The sequence below is a fragment of the Macrotis lagotis genome, chromosome 2 (genome assembly GCF_037893015.1).
Source record: "Macrotis lagotis isolate mMagLag1 chromosome 2, bilby.v1.9.chrom.fasta, whole genome shotgun sequence".
Taxonomy (NCBI): Eukaryota; Metazoa; Chordata; class Mammalia; order Peramelemorphia; family Peramelidae; genus Macrotis; species Macrotis lagotis.
This window is the reverse complement of record NC_133659.1, coordinates 322053232-322077594: the sequence shown is the minus strand read 5'-3', so window position 1 is coordinate 322077594 and position 24363 is coordinate 322053232. Positions and strand designations below refer to the sequence as shown.

Sequence of the window (24363 nt, the reverse complement as noted above, 5' to 3'; positions counted from 1 at the left end):
AGAGGAGTGAAGTGAGTTTCTAGGTCACCAGAGAAGTAATAGGTCTGGAATGTTTATTAGAACTTGTTTACCCATTGTTCTATTATTATTATTTAACTTAAAAACGAACTAATTTACCTGCTCGTCGACCTTTTCTAGAGCATGACCTTCTGGAATCTGGGCAGTCTAGCAGTTGCCCTATTCCTGACACATGAAATGGTTAAAGCCTGAGGATACAATGCTGTTATTGAAATGTCATTCATTCATCCAGCTTGGTTAATGGCTAACCTTGACCATTAAGAAACCATTGAGCAATTGTTGCTTGTGGCTGAAAGAGGTAATGAAGCTTAAGACTCATGTTGGTTCTTGGCAGGATCTGACCCTGAAACATGGTTGGCGGACGGGAGCCATTATTCCTGAACTGAGATCAGAGATCAAGATCATGAACACGGAGCAATACATTCAGACCATGACCTGGCTTCAGACCCTGACTGGACTATTGGAACAGATGCAGGTTTGTGGGATTTCTCTCCCTTTCCTTCTCTCCTCCCCTCCTCCTTCCCCTTATTTCTCTGCTTTCTCTTCCTTTCCTCCCCCACCCCATCTCTTCTCTCTCTCTCTCCTTTTCCCTCTCCTCTCTTCCTCCTTTTTTCCCTTCTCCTCTCTGCCTCTTCTCTCTACTCTGTTTTCCTTCTCTCTCTTTTCTCTCCTTCTTTTCTCTCCTTTTTAAGTCTGAAGGCGTTACACCAGCTCAAATCATTTCAGATATTTCTGTTTAAGGTTAGGCTTCATAAGGCATAGATCATTTTTAGGGACGACAAATGAATCACTGGGGATTTTTGTTTTTTTTGGTAAGACCTTCTCTAGCTCCATGAAAGGGCTTCTGGAGCCCCTGCTTTAGCTCAATCAGGAAATCTCTTTGCTGGAACTGCCTGGCCATTGTACTTGCTCATTTTAAAAAATATCAGGAGTTGAGACGCTAGGGACTTTGCAAACTCTGTAATTTGGCATCAGGCTTCTAGGCGTTGGCTGGTGGGGAGATTATCTGTTTCTTGGCTCATTCATACTGTTTATCAGCCCAACCTGACTTTGAGGATGCCAACAACAATTGAAATTTCTTTGTTTGCCAAGGTACCATCTCCTCTGTAAAGTCTTCCCTGAAAAACAACTAAACAAAACCCAACCACTGGAGTCAGTTGTTTTATGAGCTTGAAGATGAATCCATCAGTCTATAAGCATTAATTAATTAATTAATTTTGGCCTTGAGCTGGGTCCTGGGGCTACAAAGTCAAAAATGAAATGTCCCCTATTCTAAAGGGGCTTTTATTCTAATGGAGAGGATGACATTTAAACACTTATATTCACATCAGATATAGTCAATGCTGTGGGAGGTTAAATGGACATGTGATGTCATTGCTAGAGAGGAAGATCCCTCTGTCAATGCAGTTTGGAACTTTTCTGCAACCTTTAGTCATAGACACTTAGCTCGGGTCACATAGTTAAGATGTATTGTAGGTCAGGCTCAAACCTAGACCTTCCTAACCCCAAGATCGACTCTGTGTCTTCTACACCATGGAGAGCTTTGAAAATATATGATAAAAGTAATTGGCATTTATATAATCCTATACATATATGAACCTTGATGAAGCTCTTTTGCAGATAAAGCTGAGACTCAGTATAATTAAGGTACCTACCTTAGGTCATGTAGCTGGAAAGCAGCAGAGACCAGATTCAGATTCTAGCACTGTGCCACTGCCTCTCCAGAATTAAATGAGAGTTTAACAAATGTCATTTTATCCTGCCCATAGGGTAAACCTCTTGTAAATCTCCGGGAAGGGTGTGCTTTCTTCTCCAGGATAGGTCTGCTCAGAGAGGAAGGTTGATATAATGCATAGGCTTGACCTGGGGTTCAGTCCGGGCAGATCACATAACCTTCCATTTCCTCTGGCATCTTTCTAAGGCCTTTGTGGGACTTTCTTCCTTTGGGAGCTCTGTACAGTAAGGAACTCACAAGTCTAGTCTCCCCTTCCCTTAAAAATAGAAAAACATCTATTTTTAAAATGCAGTTTTCATTGAAGCAGCTATCACGTAGCTGGATTATTCTTACATCTCTAAGTAAGATTTTTTTTTTTTTTCACAGCCCCTTAGGAAGCAGATAAGCACAGTATACAGGACTGGCCTTGGAGTCAGTTCTGCTTCTAATATGAGTGTCCCTGGGCAAGTCCTGAGACTCACAGTTGTAAAACATGTGATCTGTATGATTTGAGGGGGTTTCCTTAGTGAAAGTACCTTTTGCCAATGAAAGCGCTCAAAAAAAAAGATTCTTCACTGCATGATTAGAACCCAGTTACTTGGTGCCTTTGTGGGATTTTACTAGGTGCTGAAAATAATCAAATGAGGTAAAACATTTTTTATATAATGGATTTTTAATTTTCATTAAGTTAAGCCATAGATCATTCATTAAGTTGTTGCCGATGGCAACAACTGTTATTCCAGTAATAAAATATGTTGCCATCGGCCCTCATGGTTATTTGGAAGGCTGCCCAGCTTCTTTGTTTGCATTGAACTCATTTCCACCAATCGTTATTAGGTGCCACTACTGTCCCAAATACAGGTTAATAATTCACATTTCTCTCTATCTTTAAGCTCTCAGTGGTTTCCCACACAACCCTGAGAGTAGATGCCATATGTCTTATTTCTCAGCTCTGGAGAATAAGATGCATGGTCAAGCTGGGTGCTATATGAGCTGGGGTGGGGGTGGGGAGAACAGGGGGAAGGGTATTTTGAAAAAGAGCAACAAAATGAGGTTGTAGGTATAATAATGTGCTTTGTTTTCTTGTGTGTTAAATAATCTGGTTCTGAAAGAGGAGTTCCAGCCTTTGAAGATCAGCTCTGTTTTGGTTGTTATAAATCCTGGTATATTTTGTTTTTATTTTTATACTTTAATGGTTTTGAATGTTTTATTTTTTCAATTACATGCAAAGACAGTTTTCAACATTCATCTCTTTGTTAGCTTTTGAGTTCCAAATTTTTCTATGTCCCTTCCCTTACCCCTCCTCAAGACAACAAGGAGTCTAATATAGATTTTACATGTACAATCTATATTGTGTTTTAGCAAAGCAAGTTCATCTTAGGGTCTGAATAGTTGGAGAAGTTCAGTCACTCAGTATGCATTTATTAAATACCTGTAGTATATATTAAACTCTGGAAATACTCAGAAAAAAATAAAGAGAGCCTGGCCTCTATAAGTTTACATTCTTCTGGGCTAAATAACCCATGTACTATACAAACTACACATATGAGCAACTTCTAATGGTGATGGGGAGAGAGTGTGTGTGTGTATGGGGGTGGCAGATGGAGGAGGGGCTGGTTGGGGCTCAGGAAAGCCCTCATTTGGGAGGTACTGTTTATAACTTCAGTCTTGAACTGATGATTAGGAGTGAGATGTATGATTAATATTGGAGAAAAAGACGGGTTGTTCAGTGGGTTGGTGTATGGTTTAGGTTTCTAAAATAATGTGTTGGGGTAGCTAGGTGGCACAGTGGATAAAGCACTGGCCCTGGAGTCAGGAGTACCTGGATTCAAATCCGGTCTCAGACACTTAATAATTACCTAGCTGTGTGGCCTTGGGCAAGCCACTTAACCCCATTTGCCTTGCAAAAACCTAAAAAAAAAAAAAAATGAAGAAAATAAAACAAAAATAATGTGTTTCCCTCCTTCCTTCCAAACAGACAAGAAAGAAAGGAGAGGAAAGGGGGGAGAGGAAGAAAGGGAGGGGAGGGAGGAGAGGAGTTGTGTGTGTGTGTGTGAGAGAGAGAGAGAGAGAAACAGGCAGGGAGGGGGAGAGAGAGACAGGCAGACAGACAGTGGCGGGCAGAAGCCCCCTATTGCAGGCTATCTCTCAGTCTCTGGCTTTGACTACTGCATTTTTGCCCTTGGGAATTTAGGATTCTGAAGGGAGGCTGGCTCGGTGACTGGGATAGTTTTGGGACCAGCATTCTCTTTTGGTCTGGTGGGCATCAGCTGTGAGCTGAGTGTGAGTTTCCATCTGCTTTTCCTTTGGGTGATCTGATTTTTTTTGCATTTGTATTTCAATGGTACATATTTAAGCAGAGATGACATGAGCTAAGAATGGAACGTCAGAAAGAAGTTTATTTTAAGCTAGGACTCTAGTCTTAGACTTTCAGAGGAGTCTGGGTACAGGGGAAAAGCACTGGTTTTGGAGTCAGGGCACCTGCATTTGAGTCCAGGCTCAGTCAGAATTAGCTGTGAGACCTTGGGTAAACCATTCAGCTTGAGTGGACTCTTGGAGCCTATGTTACTTTTGGCCAAGTTATCTAGTCTCTCTGGACCTGATCCACCACCTTCCTAATGAGGGGACTGAACTGGATAATCCCCTAGATCCTTTCCAGTTCTAAATTCTCTGACCTCCCTGGGCCATTATTCCCCCATCTGTCATTAAGGGTGTTGTACTGGTTAATATGTAGTTGCTTAACCCTAACCCTAAAATCCTAACATTCTATGACTTGGATGAGAGAGGAGATGGGAATAATGTTCTAAAGCAATGATGTCAAATTTATATAGAAAGGCAGGCCACTAATTTATACAGAAAGGATCTCTGGTTGCATGTTGATTTAGCTTTAAAATGTAATATCTATATTTTGTTTTGTAATAGATTATAAAATATAAACATGCATATTTTTTAATGACAGTACTATTATAATTATAATATTCTATGTAATTATAATTATAAAACTCTCCATATTACATTTTAATTGGACTTGGATCACCCTCAAGAGTGCCCATGGGCTGAGTTGCTGATCCCTTTGCTTTGGAAGAGATTCAACTTCTGTGGCCACAGCCAAGAAGAAGAGAGTGGGTGATGATGCTGAGTGTGGGCTTTTGGATCTACCTTGACTGACTTGTATCTTCTTATAGAAGCAGGGAGTTAGGCCTTCTCTTGTAAGCATGGCCCTGGAAGGAAGAGAAGAGAAGATGGGCATTGGATGTTGTGGGGATTGAGATGTAGTTGACAGCGATGAAATTCTATAAAGATAAGTTACTTGAATTCCTCAAAGGATCTGTAGGATCCTGGTGTTAAGCTGGAGGGGGGACTCCTTCACGGTCATCTAACCTTGTCCCTCATTTTATAGAGGAGGAGCCCAGGAGGCTCAGTGGCTTGCAGTAACAGAGCAGGTAATGGAACCTCCAACCTCTACTTCCTGCACATACCTCTGAACGTCATAGCACCTCTTGGTCTTCCAGGCAACCCTAAAATTATAAGCTCTAGAGAAAGGACTGGTTTGCATTGTTAGAGGGAGTTTCCTTTTTGAATCAAACTGCTAGTCTAGACCCTAGCCCTACCCCTCATCACCATCCTTACCTTGTCCTCATTCTCTGGGGGCCCTTCTGCTGTTGCTACTAGGTAGGATGGTTTTTCATTTTAGGGGATGGTTTTTTCCACTTGCTGGAACCAAACTAAAAATGTCTCATGTGGTGGTCACCCTTCTGGTGATGCAATTCTTTGTCCTTAGCCAGGCTGGTTCTTGTGTGGTCACAGTGCATCACTTGTGGTGGAAATGTTTCCATCTTGGGGAGCTAAAAAGCAGACCCTGTGTCATTGAGAGTCCAGAGCTGCTTCCATGTCATGAGAAGTGGGAGTTCTAATAACATAACCGAAAGGAAGCATCCTGAGGGAAAGTTGAGTTTTGCTTTGGGCCCATTTTATTTTTACTAAACTTAAAACAAACACATATCCTCAAACATGGACACATACACTGCCCCCCTCCCCCCCCAAGATACAGTTCACCACTCTAACAGCTATGTTCTCATTCCTCAGATTCACAGAGATGATACATCACAGATGATTTTGCAAGAGTGGAAAAAGGAAAGAAAGGAGATGAGGTAAGGCCTGAGGCTTGTCAATGTTTAAATGTCATGCCTGTCTCTGAAACTCCCTGTTTTCTCCTTCCACCTACTTGCCTTTTTCTCCTGACTGCCTGAAGAGAGGAAGTATTTTGTAAGCAGAAATGGAAAAAAAAAAGTTTTATTGTTTTTTCGATTAATTTTTCAGTTTCCATTAATTTTTTCCCCCATCACTGCTACTTTTCCAGGATTTTATTCCAACTCACAAAGATCTCTGCCTCATAACAAAAATGTTAAACAAAACAAGTCAATGCACTGGACATGTCTGCAGTGCATCCCTCATTCCATACCTCTCCGATGAAGAGAGGCGAGCTTCATTTTCATTCATTTCACTGTTTCTTAACTTTGTTTTTGTGACTGTTGTATGATTGTCCTTATTCTGATCATTTTGTTCTGTATCAGTTTATCTATGTTTACCCAAGTTTGTCAGAATATTTTATGTTTATTGTTTCTTATGACATAATAATATTCCATCACATTCTTGTTCCATACTTTGTCCCTCAGCTAGTGGATAACCACTTTATTTCCACTTCTTCTCTTGGAAAAGATTTTAGTAGATGGGAAAACTAGTTGAATTTGTGAAGGCCAGTAAGCTATAAGCTTTCCTGTGGACCAGCTGTTTATAGGAATCTAATTGATTTCTCTTAAGACTCCAAACTGTAGAGGAGGTGCCAATCAGAATTGGTAGAGGGAGGTTGTGTTTAGTGTTTCTATGCAAGTAAAATCACAAGTCCAATTCCTATCTCCATCCTTTAATTTCCAGTTATGAGATCATGTGGAAGATCTGGGTTCAAGTCTCACCTTCTCTTATATGCTGATTGTAAATTAGTCTTGGGCTGAGGACATGAGTAAACAACAGAAAAAGAAGAACCTGACCATAGAGAATTACTTTAGTCCCATGGAAGTAACTTCATAGTAACTTCATAGCAGCACTTAAATAGCCCTTTCTTTTTGGTTTATTTATTTTATATTATTACAATAATCTTGTTATAAGAGTAAACATAACAACCCCCCCCCCCCAGAAGATGAGACACCTCAAGAATAGTGAGAGAGAGAAAAATATACTTTTGAGTCTGTTCAGATTCCAATGGCTCTGTCTCTGGGGTGAGTTGCCTTTATCATAAGTCCACCAGAGAAGTTACTTCAATATTATTCCCACAGATACTATCACTAGCTGTATTTCCCTCTATTCTATTCTTCCTCCTCTCATTTGTTCTATTCTCTCATTCTCCTTTCACCCTATCCCTGTCTAAAAGTGTGTTGTATCTGAGTACCCTCTCCCACCATTTTCCCTCTTCTATCACCTGTTCCCCCCCTTCCCTACCCCTATTCCCCCCTTCCCCCTTATCCCATCTTTTTCTTCTCATTATTCTCTAGGGTAAGATGTATTTCCTCACCCTGTTAAGTGTGTGTGTTATTTCTTCTCTGACCCATTTTTGATGAAAATGAAGGTTCACTCATTCCCTCTTGCCTTCCCCCATTTCACTCCATTGAAAAAACTTTCTTGACTCTTATGTGAAATATCCTAGCCCCTTCTTCCTCCCAGTATTTTCCTTTATCACCCATTGACTCCATCTTTTTACTATATTATACCCCTTATATTCTGCTCCTTCCTGTGTCCTGTCTATATATATTCCTTCTAATAGCTCTTATAAATGTGAAAGTTCATTTGAGTTATCAATATTTTCTTTCCATGCAGGAATGCAAACAGTTCAACATCATTAAGTTCCTCAGTTAGTCCTTCTCATCCACCCCCTCTGTATGGTTCACCTGAGTCCTGTATTTGGAGATCAAGCTTTCTGTTTAGCTCTGGTTGTTTCAATAGGAAAGTTTGAAAGTCCCCTATTTCATTGAAAGTCCATCTTTTCTCCCTGAAAGAGGATGTTCACTTTTGCTGGGTAGTTGATTCTTGGTTGTAAACCAAGATCTTTTGCCTTCCAGAATATCATATTCCAATCCCTATGAGCCCTTAATATAGATGCTGCCAGATCCTGTGTAATCCTGACTATGGAGCCTTGGTAGTTGAATTGTTAGTTTCTGGCAGCTTTTAGAATTTTCTCTTTGATTTGGGTTTTGGAAATTGTCTATAATATTCCTGGAAGTTTTTCTTTTGGGAATCTCTTTCAGGAGGTGATTGGTGAACTCCCTCAATTTCTATTTTACCCTCAGTTTCTAGGATTCCAGGGCAATTTTGCTGTATTATTTCTTGAAAAATGAAGTCTAGGCTCTTTTCCTGGTCATGACTTTCAGGTAGCCCAATAATTTTTAAATTATTTCTTCTGGATCTGTTTTTGAGGTCGGTTGTTTTTCCAATGAGATATTTCACATTTTCTTCTAATTTTTGGCTTTTTTTGGAAGAGTTTTATTTCTGATTTCTTGCAAAGTCATCTGCATTCTGCATTTGAAGGAGTTATTTTCTTCAGAGAGCTTTTTTAATCTCCTTTTCCAGCTGGACAGTTCTGCTTTTTAAGGCATTCTTCTCATTTGTCTTTTGTTTTGCTTTTTCCATTTGGCCTAAACTGGTTTTTAACATATTTTCTTCAGTATTTTTTGTATTTCTTTCACCAAGCTGCTGATGTGGTTTTCATGATTTTTCTGCATTGCTCTCATTTCTCCTCCCAATTTTTCCTCCACCTCTCTTAATTGCTCTTTAAAGTCTTTTTTGAGCTCATCTATAGTCTGAGCCCATTTACTATTTCTCTTGAAGGTTTTGGATACGGAAGCTTCGATTTTCTTGTCATCTGAGTGTGTGTTTTGATCTTCTATGGGACTAAAGTAATTCTCTATGGTCAGGTTCTTCTTTTTCTGTTGTTTACTCATGTCCTCAGCCCAAGACTAATTTACAAGCACTTCCAAGGCTTTGGGTTTTTTTTTGGGGGGAAACACCCCACTGGGACTTTTATTCCTCCAAGGTCTTATGCTCTCTTGCCTGTGCTTTGATATTTAAGGAAAAGTTCATTAAAGTAGAACTCTCTGCTGGATCTTGCCAGGTATTTATTTTTAATTTTATTTTTTCCAATTAATAAACATTACTTTTCTCTCCTCAGCCTTCATTTCAGTTAAAAAAAAAAGAAAACCAGCAAAAAAGAACCCCATTATAACAGATCTACAACCCTAAACAAAATAAATCTCCTACATTGTTCATGTTCAAATATGCATGTCTCTACACCTTGTATTTGTCCGTTCCTTCTTGGCCAAGAGATGAGCAGCAGCCTTCATCATCTGTCTTGTGGGAATCCTGATTGGTCATTTATTTCATGGCTCAGAGTTCTTAAGTCTTTTGAAGTTGTTTGCCTCGACAGTGTTGTTATTGCATACAGTGTTCTTGGTTCTGCTCACATTACTCTGCACCAGTTCATATAAATCTTCTCAGATTTCTCTTAAACCACCCCTTTGGTCATTTCTTAGAGAAGAACAGAACTGTTCTTTCTATTCGTGGACCTTGATTTATTCAGCATTCTCTGGTTGATGAGTGCTCTCTTAGTTTCTATTTATTTGCCACTCCAAAAGAAGTTGTCATAAGTAATTTTCTACATATGAGTCCTTTTCATCAATTTTTAATCCCTTTCGGTTGTGACAACAGTGACAATTACAACAACAATAATGATGATGATTATTAGCTAGCGCTGTTATAGTACTTTTAAGTTTTGTAATTTCTTTACCTTCATTAACTCAGAGCTTAGTAGGATTGTTGCTGGATCAAAGAGAGTGGTGACTTTTGGGGTATGTTTTTAAATTGCTTTCCAGAGTGACTAGACCAGTAGGACATTAATGTCTTGCCAGATGGACAGTAGGTGGTGCTAGATTTGGAATCAGGAAGACTCATTTTCCTGAGTTCAAATCCAGCCTCAGATACTTACCAACTGTATGTCCCTGGGCAAGTCACTTAGCTTTGTTTGCCTCAGTTTCCTCATTTGCAAAATGAGCTGGAGAAGGAAATGGTAAAGTAATCCAACATCAAAAGGAATCAAGAAGAGTTGGTTATGCCTGAAAAAAATTGACTGAACAGCAACTGTCTTGCCAGGTATTTTGTAGGTGGGTTTGGAGAATCTATATGCTGATAATGATTATTAATAATAGTAACAACTAACATTTTATAATACTTATTATGTGCCAGTCCCTGTGTTACGCACTTGGCAGTGATTATCTCATTTCATTCTCACATGAACTTGGTGAGGTCAGTGTTATAATGCCCTTCATATTTGCAGATGAGGAAATTGAGGCAAATAGAGGTTAAGTGCTTGCCTGGGGTCACATAGCTAGTAAGTGTCTGAGGCTGGATTTGAATTAAGGACATTTTTAATTCCAGATCTGGTTCTCCATCTACTACTATGCCACCTAACTGCCCAAAAGATAGGAAATTGATAGAAATTGTTTTTGAAAAACTATTGGATAAGATTTTTGTGAAAAATTAATGCTCAGTTGTGAATTTATTCTTTTAAAACCTGTGATAAATAAAATTAGATGCTTTTGATAGTTTTCATCTAAAAAACTCTTTCTCTTTGTGGTTGTGCTATCCTGGTTTAACCTTCCACTTTCCTCCATCTTCTTTATTTTTACAGAGAAATGACCAAAAATTTCTTCAACTCCCAGTTTGGAAGCCTGTTTCGAACAGACCAGAACCCCACGTACTTCCTGAGGCGTTTGTCTCGCTTTGCTGATATCTATATGGCGTCTCTGAGCTGTCTCCTGAGCTATGATCTCAGTCACACCTTCTACCCCAGGAGGACTCCCTTGCAACATGAACTGCCAGCCTGGTCTCAGAGGCCGCCAGGGGGCAACTTCAGGATCCCCTTTATACAAGGGGTGGCCCAGGCCAAGTAACCAAATAAACTGCTCAGGGTGAGCGGACAATTGACAGTCATACCAATGAGAGTATAAACTTTGGTTTTTAAGCAAGTATGAATAATGTATTTTACTATTTATATGGTTTTATCTGGTGAATAAATTTCCTTGTTGTGATAGAGTAGGAATTTCAGATTCACTGGTCTAACCCTCTTCTGTTCTGTATTTCCTGTTTGTGATAATGGGAATTATGGACACTCAGAGGAGGGGAAAATAGATACCTGGAGTTTCTGTTGGCTGAAAGATGAACTTCATATTGAAAGTCTAATTCTATTCAGCCTTTCAGTTTACAAAGGTCCTGGAGCTTGAGTTCTCTGGGATAGAGAAGAGCCTTTTCTCATTAGTTCTAGAGTCTTGTACTTGGTCTTGTTTCAACAGTCTTGAAACGACAGTGTTTTTGGATCCTTCATTCAGCATCTCCATACTTGGATATCTCGATTGTGCAAGCTGTCCTGGGAAATAGGGAGATGCCTCCCTCTTCATCCTTGTCTGTTCCAAATAGGAGGCAGCATATTATAGAGGAGAGAGTAGAAGACGAGTTGGAATTCCACTTCAGGTACTTGCTAGCTTGTGACCATGAACAAATCATTTGATGAAACTCCCTGAGTTTTGGTTTTCTTATCTGTAAAATGGGGATTAATAATCCTTGTAGTAAGAGTGGCCATGGCAGAGTGGGTCAGGAACCGACCTCAAAGCCATTGTCTCTGGCACAAACGGGTTTTGTGACCCTAGATAAATGACTGAATTGCCCATAGGCAACTCTCTTGGACTATATTATAAAGGGCAGAGAAGGCACCAAGCAGAGGGTGTTTGCTAAATCAGTGAAATCATGTTTGCTTCCTAACCCCATCTAAATCATTGTAGTTCCCACCTCACAGAATTGTGGTTGGGCTCAAATGGGATAATATAGTGTCCACCATACTAAGCCTTTGAAGACACCCCCCATTCCCTCTCCTTCATATACAGTCAATGGTTTGTATGAATATCTGCTATTGTTATCATTGTAATTATAATTTAGCCAAGTTAATTGCCTAGATAATTGCCTCAAACCTTTGGTTTTGAGATTGATTTTGGTAATATGAACCATATGAATATGAATCTTAAACATACCCTGTATCCTGGGAATTCCCAGCATGTCAAAGAAAGTGAAACCTTGCTCCTGGGAGGACTGTCCCTTATCCTCATTCAACTCCTCACCCGGGCAGAGAATCACTGAATGGGCATTAGCTCAGTCAAACTGAGACCTGTTAAAACCTTAGCCTAAAAGGCCAAGGTCTCCCCCTGCATCTGGGATCATCTCCAGGTATCCTGATCTTTATCTGACCACTGGACCTGGATAGCTTTGGAGTAGAGAGTGAGACTGGGGACTTTGCAAACACCCCCCCCCCCCCCCCCCCCCCGTTCACTTGCATGTCATGGCTTCACCACCCTCATGTCATGGTCTTCTTCAAGAACAAAGGACACATAATACCGGAGCCAGACCAGGACTATAATGAGTGACAGGAGAGTTTTGCATAAATAATAATCCCAGACTACCAAGGAGAATTTAGGATTGGAGGTTCCCATTTCAGACAGGTTATTGATTCATGTGCAAAATTAGACAGTGGAGCATGGGCCTTTTGGACCACAGCTTCAAACAGTCAACTGGCATCAGTCTCATGGCTTGCTTCTAAAGGTGGGATGAATGTAGAATTTTTTTGTAACAAATTTAGTCAATTCTACCACCTTCCCATAGTTTTGCTATAGGTAAATCTTATTAAAATGAGTGGCCAATTAGCCAGCCTAATCCTAGTCCACAAAGCTCAGGGAAGCAACAGGCTAGAATGAAAGGAACATTGGGAGACTCTGGCTGAGAAGAGAGGGTGTTGTTGCTCGGCATCATCTCAGACCCTTTCCTTTGAGATCTTTCTGTGTATTTTCTTAGTGAGTGATTTGAAAGTTTAAGTAACTCCTGTTTTTCTAATTGAGGAGTGCAGGGTCCAGGTGAGGGATTTAGGGGGTTCTAACCTTTTTTGTGTCATGGGCTTTGATGAATCTCCTGGAGTCCTTCTTGAATAATATTTTTAATGCATGAAATAAATGTAGAAGACTGTAAAAGAAACTAATTATATTGGCATATAGCTATTAACATTAAAAAAAGTGCATCTCAGGTTAAGAACCTTTAGGTTAGAATATAAACTACTTTTGAGTAGGGATTGTTTTGTGTTTTTATCTTTGTATCTCTAGTACCTGAGACAGCATCTGATATGTAATAAATGTTTAATAAATATTTGGTGATTGATTGGTTGATTGGTTGAAAAAAGTTTAAATAACAACTCCCTTTTAGTGGCTTAGCTCCATTCTTCCTGCCTACAATATAAATAGTATCCATCTAGGCTCTTTCTCCAAAAGAATGATGGATATACAGCTAAGGATCACCGACAATGCAATATTATTGCTGTATGCTATTATGGTACCTAAGTGGGCTTGGAGTCAGGAAGATGAGTTCAAATTCTTCCTCAGACACTTGCTGGCTGGGTGACCCCAGGCATATCACTTAAGCTCTGTCTCACTTTCCTCTTTTATAAAATGAAGGTAATAATGGCACCTACCTACCTCATAGGGTTGTTGTGAGATAAACTGAGATAATATATGTAGACCTTGAAGGAGTATATAAAAATTATTGTCATTATCATTATTATTAATTATTCCTTGCAACAAATTCTTTATAACATGGTTTCATAATTGTGCATGGGAATGCTGTAATTTGTCAAATGCTAATCTCTTAAATCAGGAACACTTCATAGATCTGTTAGACTATTCTTAGCAAATGGGTGGATGGTGACTGCTTCAGAACCAAAACATTGCAATTTAATCAATAAACATTTCTCAAGCACTTCCTATACTCAGGGGATGCTTCAATTAAGTCTGGGTGGTGGGGATGTTCTCCTAAATGCTTTTTCCTTGGAGACACAGCTGAAATTACTCTGTAGGAGGATGGAGAGACATGGGGTTGGCAGGAGAGGCAAGTGGAGGGGGATGAGACTTCTTTGTTATGTTTTCCCCCCAAAGCAGTGGGGTTAAGTGACTTGGCCAAGTTCACCCAGCTAGTATCAAGTGTCTAAGATTGGATTTTTTTTTTTTTTTTTTAGTTTTTGCAAGGCAGTAGGGTTAAGTGGCTTGCCCAAGTCCACACAGTTAGGTAATTATTAAGTGTCTGAAGCTGGATTTGAACTCAGGTCCTCCTGATTCCAGGGTGCTCTATCTGCTACACCCTCTAGCTGTCTCCTGAGAGAGAGCCTTTCTAAATAAGAAAACAAGGTTTTTCTTTCTTCTGTATTTGTTTCAAAGATGAGACTGTTAATCAGGGGTATGCTGGTAAATGTTTAACAACCAGCTTTCTAGAAGAAAAAAATGAGTACATGACATAATCTAAAGTTTAATCAGAATTATTAACATCGTTTTCATCTTTCTTAAGTCTAGACAAATCACAAAATATTTATTCAAACCCTGATTAATTGAATTTTCTGATTTCCCACTGAAAATTAATCCATCTGCTCCCTGAGTCAGTTTGAGATGACTCCAGCAAACCCTCACTAGCCATCTTCAAAAGGCAGAGTGTTTCAGTGGAAAGGCTGATGCAGACATGTGGGTTCAAAGCCCTGGATTGTTGTTGGTGCCTGTGTGACCTTGGGCAAGTGGCTTAACTTCTCTGTTGGTCCAAAATGAGAACTTGGGCTACTTGGCATCTCCCTCTGATCTTACCCTGTCTGTGAGGCTCCCTCCCCTTGTGACTTTGGGGGTGGTCACTTAACCCGTTGAGGCCTCAGTTTGTTTGTATAGTGAAGAACCTGGACTCAGTTGCTAGTTGTAGATGTATGCGAGCTTCTGGAGGGCAGGCATTGTCTTCTGCCCCCTTTTGTATTTCCCAGCTCTTAGTAAATATTTATTGGGACATAGTAGGCGCTTAATAAATATTTATACACTGACCAATCTTAAACCCATCAGAGTTCCTGAATTCAGTGCATTCAAGTCTGACTAGCTCTATGGGGTGTCCTCTCCATGAAGAATGGCCTTGACAGTTATAAGCTTATGGATGTCCACCCTCTACTTGAAGCCAGACTTGGCCCTGCCATTACTGAGATCACAAGGGAGATTGTCTGAAATGTGGATTTTCTTTGTAGTATGCAACTTTTATATTTGGAAATTGTACCCCACCCTACAGGCTCCTGTCTACCCAACACATTTGTTGAGGTTGAGGCACCACATAGAGCAGCATTTTCTAGTGTTAAACGAATTATGGGACTCTAGAGGCCACATGGTTATAGTCGATTGAGCATCTGGCCTGGAGGCAGAAAGACTCGGGTTCCAGTCCCATTCAGATTGCTCCTTGTTGTTTGATCCTGGGCAAATCCCAGTAAATTCTCTCTTTCTCAGTTTTCTGATTTCCAAGATGAGAGGGATGGGTTTGATGGTCTCTTAAGATTGCTTCTGGTTTTGGAGCCAGGAAAACTTGAAATCTGACCTCGGATACTTACCAGCTATGTGACCCTGGGCAATTCATGCAACCCTGTTTGCCTCAGTTTCCTTATCTGTAAAACAAGAGAAGGAAATGGCAAACCCCTCTAGAATATTTGCTGAGAAAACCCCTAGTGGGACTGTGAAGAGTTGAACATGACTGAAAATGACTGAGTAACAATACTTGTTCACACATACATACAGACTTAGGTACATCCATAAATATGGGTATATTTTGTAATACTTTTAAAAACAATTGCCCTTTTAGAGACACTGGATCACAGATCAAAGGCCTCAAAGAACCCCAGAAGTCATCTAGTGCAATTTTATTTTATGGAGAGGTTGGGGGTTCAGTAACTTGCCCAAGGTCATATGGGGCTGTGAAAAGCCAGATGTGACTGAAAAAGGAGTGGACAACAAGATTCCTCTTGACTCTACAACTGGGATCTTAGGAAGGCGGCATTCAGAATGCCCCTGGTTGGCCCTCCAGGTTCTTGCCACATTTGCTGGTGTTTCGAATCCCTGCTCTAGTGGTGTCAGTTAAGAAAGTCTTTGTGGAATATTGAAACCAACTATTATTTCCTATATTTAAAAAACCCCCAACAAATAGGAAAGGAGTGATTTAAAAATTGTTATCTTAAGTGAATAGTTGCTGATATTTAAACCTGAATTTTTCATGGTTACATGAAGGGAACTTCACAGCCAAAATTTTAGCCCTAAAAGTTAATTGAAAAGTAGTCTTTAAAGGTGAAGTTTAAAAAATATTCATCTGAAATAAAAAAAACCTGCTTTTTTATACAAGAAACCTGACTTAAAAAAGGTTTAAAGAAAACATAAGCTCCTGGTCCCAGTTGGGGTTTGGGGGTGAGGAATAGTGTATGTATTGTCAACCATGTTTGAGATTAGGGTTCATTGTGCTGAGCTGATTTTTTTCTTCTCTTTTCTAATTTCTTCTATGAAAGATAGCACAGTGGAAAGAAACGTAAGGAGAGATAGGTTCAAAAATATGGTGATGTCAAAACAAAATTGATTACTATAAAATATGAGAGAACTGATAAGCTACACCATTTTGTGGGTCCTGCTTTCCTGACTTCATCTGTCTTTTGGGGAGGTTGTTTTGTCTTCAAGTGTGACGTCTTGAGAAGGTGGGAGAAGAATCAGGGCTGGGAGTCAGAAGCTAGGTGTCTTTTGGCTAATTAGTAGCCAGGTCCCTCAATTTCTCTATCCCTCAGTCTCTTCATCCTTGAAACCTGTAGAGATGATCCTTGAACCTCCCTCACTCACCTGTGGAATGAGAATCTGGGGAGAAGACATGCATGGCTAGCTGTAATTCACTATACAAGTTTATTATCAAGTGCAATCATTGACAATGTAACCTGTTTCAGAATATGTGATATTATTTACTCCTCTACTTTTCTGCCTCCGTTACTTGCTGAAGAAAATGTGGTCTTTCCTAGTATTTCTTCAGTAGCAACAACTGTGTTCTGCTGCTATTTCTAAGCTTAGCTTTGGGTGGGTTGAATGGCCTTAACATCCAAAAACAGCTGCCCCCATCCTGCCAAATACCAAGACCCTGAAAAATTAGACAGTGAGAACAGCCCCGTTTGTGGACTTTGCCCAGAAACCAAATCTGAGGATGGTGCCTGAATCCTTTGTGCTCTGTGCTTGGGGACGAGATGGGTCCCTTCAGGTTAGAGGAAGTTCCGAATGTTGCCATGGATGATTAGGATCCTGTCTGATGTGTTGCTAGGAGACAGGATGCATATCAGTGATGAGTAAAAGCTGCCATCCTCATGCAGGGAGGTTTGACCTTTCTTTCTTGGGGCTTGGCATCTGTCCTCTGTAACAGTGACTCCTGTTCAGTCAGTCTTGACATCACTAGTATGTGAAAGTCAAATTCAACTTCTAGTATTGACTCTCTTGGAACCAGAGCCCAGGCTAGGAATTTTTTGCCTGCAGGTCAGCAATAGTGTATGTATTGTAAATCGTGTTTGAGGTTAGGGTTCATTTTGCTGAACTGATTTTTCTTTTCTCTTTTCTAATTTCTTTTATGAAGGATAGCACAGTGGAAAGAAACATAAGGAGAGATAGGTTCAAAAATACAGTGATGTCAAAATAAAATTGATTAGTATAAAAGATGTGAGAAATGATAATGCCACACCTTTTGTAGGTCCTGGGGCACCTGGGGCAAATGTCTTAAAGTGAGGGTCCGGGGCAGCTAGGTGGCCCAGTGGATAGAGCACCAGCCCAGGAGTCAGGAGTACCTGAGTTCAAATCTGGCCTCAGACACTTAATAATTATCTAGCTGTGTGGCCTTGGGCAAGCCACTTAACCCCATTGCCTTGCAAAAACTAAGAAAATAAAAAGTGAGGGTCTTCCTTTGTGGGGAGACAGGGGAAAGCAGAACCTTGGAGACATCAGGATACTTGGAGGAGTGAGAGAGAGAACCTGTTGGTCCTGCTAACAAATTGCTAGGTTGTTGAAAGAATATAAGACTTGGATGGCTCCTTGGTGCCAAGCTTTGGTTGCTTCCATTCTTGATACCTTTTGGTTGAAGATTTTTACCTGCCAACAAAAAATGGATAGTAATATATTTCTTGGATCTAGAAAGCAAAATGATGTTCTGCAAGGGCCTGCCCTGGGGATTGGCTAGAGAAGCATTAATGATTTCTTCTTGGTAGATGGTAGGGTGTCATTCTTAGAATGCAATGTAATTATTTTATTTTGTATTTTGTTCTCGTGAACTGCTCTTGTACTGGTTTGGTATCTGGTTGGCTTCACTGGTTGAATCTCTACTTTGCTTCTGTCTGACTTTGAAAATGAAACATTGGACCTGGAAAGTTGATTCTAGTTGTCAAATGATGAGATTAGCCAAGGGGATAATACCAGATACAATGTGAAATTAGGTCAATGTGAAGATTTAAGGAAAACATGATTTGTGTACCATGTAATAAAATGTACTTCTGGCAGAATAAAAGTTTGGGTGATATCATTTAATCCATTGACATTCATTGTCTTCTGAGTGGGCTTACAGGAAAGAGCATTGTGCTTGGAGTCTGAAAACCTAGGTTCAAATCCAACCCCTGATGACCTTGGGCAAGTCACTTAATGTGCTTGGGCCTCCATTTCCTCATCTTTAAGAATGTAGGTGTTGGATTAGATCAGTGCATATCATGGAAATAATGTAAAGACTAACAGACTGCCTTGGGGTGGGGGGGAGTGAGATTAGGGGAAAAATTGTAAAATTCAAAATAAATAAATTTAAAAAAAAAGAAAGTATATTTATGTGAAAAAAAAGAACTATAGGTATTAGATTAGATCAGTGTATAGCATGGAAACAATGTAAAGACTAAGACTGCCTTCTGTGGGGGTGGGGGAGGGAAGTGAGATTAGGGGGAAAATTGTAAAATTCAGAATAAATAAATTAAAAAAAAGAATGTAGGTGTTGGACAAAAGAGATGATCATATGTAATAGATTAAGAATTAGAATATTAGATTTTGATCAGAAAGGTCTAGATCTGAATTCTACATTGGACACATAACTGACTTGTGTGACCCTAGACTAGTCACCTTACTTTAGCTTTAGATTCCTTATCTACAAAATGGAGATCACTCTAATCACTACTGATCATAGTATCCCATAATTGGAAGGGACCTTAGAGACTTGTGAAGGTTTGCCTGCCCCTTACCCTTCTAGCTAGCAGCCCCCAGTCATGCTTCACATCCCACCCTGGCTTCTTTTCCCATCTGCTCAGCCACAGTGTAGATGTGTTCTCCCTGTTCTCCCTTATGGGTCCGTCCTGGAAACCACAATTACATCACTGTGACCTTGTTGCTGTTAATCAGCTCTGCTCGAAGTTGGTATGACTTCCAGATGCCTCCTGCCCCAGCTAACTGGCCCTGGAGAATGTGATCCTTGTAGTTTTGGGATGCCTGCCCTGGGACCCTGCTAACTGTCTGGTAAGTGGCTCTTGTGAGCCTTGCTTCGTGGCTCCCCTTGCTGTCTTTCTCCATTCCCTTCTAGCTGCTTTAACATAATCTGATTACAGCAAAGCCTCTGTCGCTACTGGAAAGGGTGTTTAATGTACTCTATGATGACTCCGCTTATCTTTCCAGTAATTTTGGAAACCCAACATCCCCTTCTTGACCATCACTCTTTTTGTGTCGCTTTGCATTAGAATATCTGGTCCTTTGAAGGTAGTAACTATAACTGGGTTTGCTTTTGTATTTTTATTCCCAGTATTTAGAATATAAATAATGTTTAACAAATGATTTTCTTTCTTGGTTTCTTGTTTTTTTTTCTTCTTTCCTTCTTTTCTTTTTTCTTCTCTCTCCCTCCGTCCTTTCCCTTCATGTCTGTCTGTCTCACCCTTCTTTCTTCCTTTCCTTCCTCACCAGACCAAACACTCTGGATGTGCATGTCTTCCAGATTCTCTCACTTTGGTAGTTCTAATACTCAGCACTGTATTTAATACAATCTCAGCTACAAAAAGTGTTTTTTCATTCATTCCAACATGAATATCCTTCATAACATACCATATTTAGGAGACTTTGAAGACCTCTGGTCAGAGGAATCTTCTTGAGGCAAGCTCTCATTGTCTGATTTGGTGGAAAGAAAGCCTTCCCAAGTCTGCCCTTCTCAAATTTCCATCCATTTTTGCTAGTTACCCCTTATAGGACCAAGCTTCAGTTTTGAACTAATCCCTTTTTTTTAAATAGGGCAACCTTTCAGACATTTAATTCAAAGTAAAGACTCATCCCTATTGACTTCCCCTCCCCCAGTGCTCTCCCCCCAGGTCTTTTGAAGAATAAATATCCCTATTCTTTTGATCTCTAAATGATTTGTTTCATGGTCTTCCAATCTTTTATACTTTCCAGCTTGTCAATGGTCTTCTTAAAAAGGGGTGCTCAGAACTTTGCATGGTACCCCAGATGTGGATCCATCTTAGGGGACTTGAAGAACTGGTCAAACAAACATCAATTAATCATAGGATTTGGTGCCAGAACAGATATTCACCTATAAAGGAGGGAAACCAAATACTCCCATCTGGAAAGCAGAGAAATTGTTAGAAGAAATCTGAAAATGAAGACCATCAAAAGGTTAAAAATTAGTCTGTTGAGGCAAAGTAATAGTTCCTTTTATGGATGCTGTGAATATCAGGAAACATCAACATATAGTGTGAGTATAACTCTTTCCCCTCCTCCCTTACTCCCAACCCTTCCACAAGGGATTCATCAGTAGAAACTTCCCCTGGACAAGGGTTTTGTGGGATGACAGAGAGAGTATGGGGAAGAAAGACTATCTTTTGTGCAAACTTTTGGATCTCTTGACAAATTACTGAAAAGCCTTTTGAATATGAACTCCCTTCTTTGAGAAATCCTGATCATGGAACAAGGGCTTTCCTGAAAGTTTTCTTCTGTGCACGGAAGGAAGGGTTTCCAAAGCAAACTAATTCAGTAGCAGAAACAAGGGAATAGTTTAAGCTCATTCAGAGGATGGACTGGTTTTAAGAACAGTTACAAATGATTTGTTTAATATGGAGAAGTCATTAAACAGGTTAAGCTGGAAACTCCTTCTCTGAAAGACTTGGCAGGGGAGAGCACCAATTATGGTGAGGATGTGAAAAGAGTAAAACTAGTTGTCTTTAAAGTATGAGGTACTGGTCTCTTTCATGGGTGAACATTTTGTTTTCTGAACTGGTTGGGGAAAGAATGTATCCAAGGATGATTGATAAAATCAACTTGTAGACAGGTAAAAATATCAAGGAGAGAGACTGTCCTGAGGACCAGAGAACTGTGCTTCAGTCTGTCTTTAAAATATCTGTTTAAATGCCTACTATGTGGCAGGCATTGTACTAAATACTTCAGGTAAATAAATGTATTTAGAAGACCTGTTGGAAATTAAAGTAATGACCAAGGTAAGTGTGGCCACAGGGCATTGGGGTCCATCAGTAAACTGCATATGGTTCCCCCAAATTGTAAATCAAATAACTGGAGACTATGGGATGATGACTCTGGGAAGTATGTTGGATTTGTAGTTGGTTGGAAAGTGGATTTATTGAGTTTTTCTCAAGGGGACAGAGGAGACTCTGATTTGAGATGATGAGAGAAAAAGAAACTCAGATAAAAACCTTTGTTAAGAATTTTAGGGAAGAAATAGAACAGGAGAGTAAGCCGAGCACAGCCAGAGTTATGAGAAGCTTGGGGCAGAAGCCATGGAAAGCTTCCCATTGAGATAGTTGCTTCAGCTAATTTGTAGACAACTTGATTGGAACTTGAGAATTTGTTTTGCTGATTGACGGGAGAAAGGATGGGATAGCTGAACCTTAAAAGACAGTTGGAGTCTCTTACTTGGTGAAGAGCTATCAGGACCTAAATATGTTCTAGTCCACCTACAGTGGAAGAGAAGGAAAACTTTGGAGATTGCCCATGTTATCTTCTGCTCCCTTTTCTGGTTCAAGAGGAAGGAGAAGGATAAAGATACCTCTCTGTCTTTTGAAAGCTGATGGGAGAAAGCAGAATTACCTCCCACTGAAGATCTGGGGATAAAGGGATTAAGCTTAAAGGGATTGTTTGTCACTAAAGAAGCATGGCAGTTTTTGTTAGAACCCTAGTAAGGGTGGCTGTGAGTAGGAAGAGCTGGCCTCTTGAGAGCAGAAGAGGATGAGCTTTGTCCAGAAAGATTCTCTAGCCTGGAGATCATTTTGTGGGGTGCAGCTTGTTCCTGAGGGGAATATGGACATTGAGTTGTGAATTGGCTGTATGAGTTTCTACACCCGTGTACCTACCTACCTACCTTCCTACCCTATTGGCTTTCTTGGGTGTGCTCCCTCATTCTTCCCCAAAGTGAGAGAAAGAGTGACCCAGATTTATGTACGGGCTGCTATGATCATTTCTACTTTTACCTTCTCTTGAGGATTATTGTTTTTATTTACTGTTAGTGTTTGATGTTCTAGTAAATGGGAAGCACATGGGTGCCCTCAAGCTATAGTGGTGAGGAGTAGGATCGTATCCTGCCCACCCCCAGTTTACCCCCCCCCCCCCAGAACCCTGAGAAGTTGAACCCTGTGAGTTCCGGTTGATGATCTGGCCATCCCTATTCCTCCTAAGTTCTCATAAAATCCTGTAGCCTCCAAGTCACCATTGCCCAGTAGGGAGAGAGTAGGCATTGGGCCAAGTTAACTTAAGTCCCATTCTGACCTGTTCTGGCCAGGTGACCCTGGCCAACTCAGTTAACCTCTTACTGCCCCAGGTAACTCTTATCTCCCCAAATTGCAAAGATATGCTCTCTACATTGGGAGAGAGCCTCTTCTTACTAGGGAGCTCCTGACCCCAGGGAAATTGCAGATTCTGAAATAATTAAAATGTGGAGTCCACTCTTTATACGCACCAGGCCGTGGACTGTCCAAAATATGGATGCTTTGTCTAGTCCTGACCTTTCCAGTCGACAGACAGGTCTTATTTCCTTATCGGAGTCACTCAATTTTTCAGTCAGCAAAAGATAATGCTTAAGTAGCAAAAATCCTACATTTTTATGTGTATTTCATTCAAAAAAACCCCCATTTATTAAGTGCATACTATGTGCAAAGATTTTGTTCCAAAAAAAAAAAATTACAATTCCTGCCCCCAAGGAGCTTACATTCTAATTGGGGCAAGGAGAGAAGAAATACAGCATATACACAGATAAATATAAAACAAGGTGAGGAAGGAGGAGACTAGTGTAGGGGGCCTTGAACTGATCCTTGAAGGAAGACCCGAATTCACACATTTGGCCCCAGACACTCACTAGTTGTGTGACCCTGGGAAAGTCACTTAACCTCTGCCTGCCTCAGTTTCCTCATCTGTAAAATGTGAATAATAATAGCACCTATCTCCCAGGGTCATTTTGAGGACAAAATGAGATAATGGTATAATGAGCTATGTTAATCTTGGCTCTTATTATTCCATGAATGTTGAGTTTAGGGAAATGATGAGTCTTCTCATTGGGCTGTCATATATCACATGAAGTAAAATGGATCATTTGGAATACATGAAATTAAAACATTTTTGCATGAACAAATCCAATGCAGCTAAATTAGCAGGAAAGTGGGGAAAAGTTACAGCCCAGAAGAAAATGCATGTATCTCTGCTTCCCCCAGGTAAAAACAAAAAAGCCCCCCAACAGACAAAGTAATGAGGTATGACATAGATGTGTTTCCCACTTCAGCATTTTTGAAACTTGGCTGGCTCCAAGTATTCACAGTTGACATCGGCTGGTTGAGCCCCACAGTGGGGGTGGTGGGGGGAGTGCTTCACGACCGGCCCCTGTAGATCCAGATCTTTCTAAAGCTCTTGGGGACCATTAGTCACAAGCTGCTGCTCATCAGAATCCTGTAACAGAGATTTGTAAGTGAATAAATCTACCCACCAGGCTCTTGTTTCTTTTAATATAATAATATTCTCTTTTTTTCTAGTAATAATTCTAAGATGGCAACATCCTCCTTCCCCACAGATGAATGTGTTTGTTGACATCTGACTGTAATTTATGAAAAGTTTATCTCAAACTGAGCAGGAATGCCACATTCCCCAGGGTAGGTGCACAAAGCCACAATCAACAAAGCTTATTTTCTAATGATAGTGAATTTCTTCTATCACACCTCTTGTCTAAAAAATGGTTTGCAGGCCTCTCCCAAGGTCGAACAATTTGGGAACCTTTGGCAAGATCAGGACTTGGGGCTCTCTGTCTAAAGATGATCAGACACACTTGTGCAGAGTTGGGGTTCAGGTTTGTGTCTTCAGGTGAACTGAGGGATATAATTCAGGGATGCAGACTCAAGTTAGAAGACACTTCCAAGTTGTATATGTTGGGCAAGTCACCTAGCTCTGCCTGTTTCCTCATCTGTAAAATGGGTATAATTAATAACACCTACCCTATGAGGGATCAAATGAGCTATCATCTTAAAATTTTCTCTATACTAGCTTTTATTATTAATTATAAATATTAGTTATAACAATGAATAAAGTCTTAAAGATAAAATCTGTTTGTTAGGAGATGTGGTTTCAAGTCTTCCTTCTGCCATTAATTATCTGGTGACCTTTGAGGCCTCATTTCCTGATCTGCAGAGTTGTGCATAGCTC

General features: G+C 40.2%; 2 protein-coding genes across 5 annotated transcripts in view; one reads left to right on the top strand and one right to left on the bottom strand.

The window, feature by feature from the left end:
* The window catches only part of NT5DC3 (5'-nucleotidase domain containing 3), a 75027-nt gene extending 56784 nt beyond the window's left edge, over positions 1-18243 (top strand). For all 4 annotated transcript variants that reach the window (XM_074226722.1, XM_074226725.1, XM_074226724.1 and 1 more), the window contains exons 12-14: positions 353-493; positions 5819-5883; positions 10467-18243. In XM_074226722.1, coding sequence (XP_074082823.1) covers positions 353-493; positions 5819-5883; positions 10467-10728 — 468 coding nt within the window. In that variant the 3' untranslated portion in view covers positions 10729-18243. The remainder of the gene's footprint in view (positions 1-352; positions 494-5818; positions 5884-10466) is intronic.
* A 4546-nt stretch (positions 18244-22789) lies between these two features.
* Positions 22790-24363, bottom strand: part of STAB2 (stabilin 2) — a 165948-nt gene continuing 164374 nt past the window's right edge. The window contains exon 69 of the mRNA XM_074226721.1: positions 22790-23616. Coding sequence (XP_074082822.1) covers positions 23569-23616 — 48 coding nt within the window. The 3' untranslated portion in view covers positions 22790-23568. The remainder of the gene's footprint in view (positions 23617-24363) is intronic.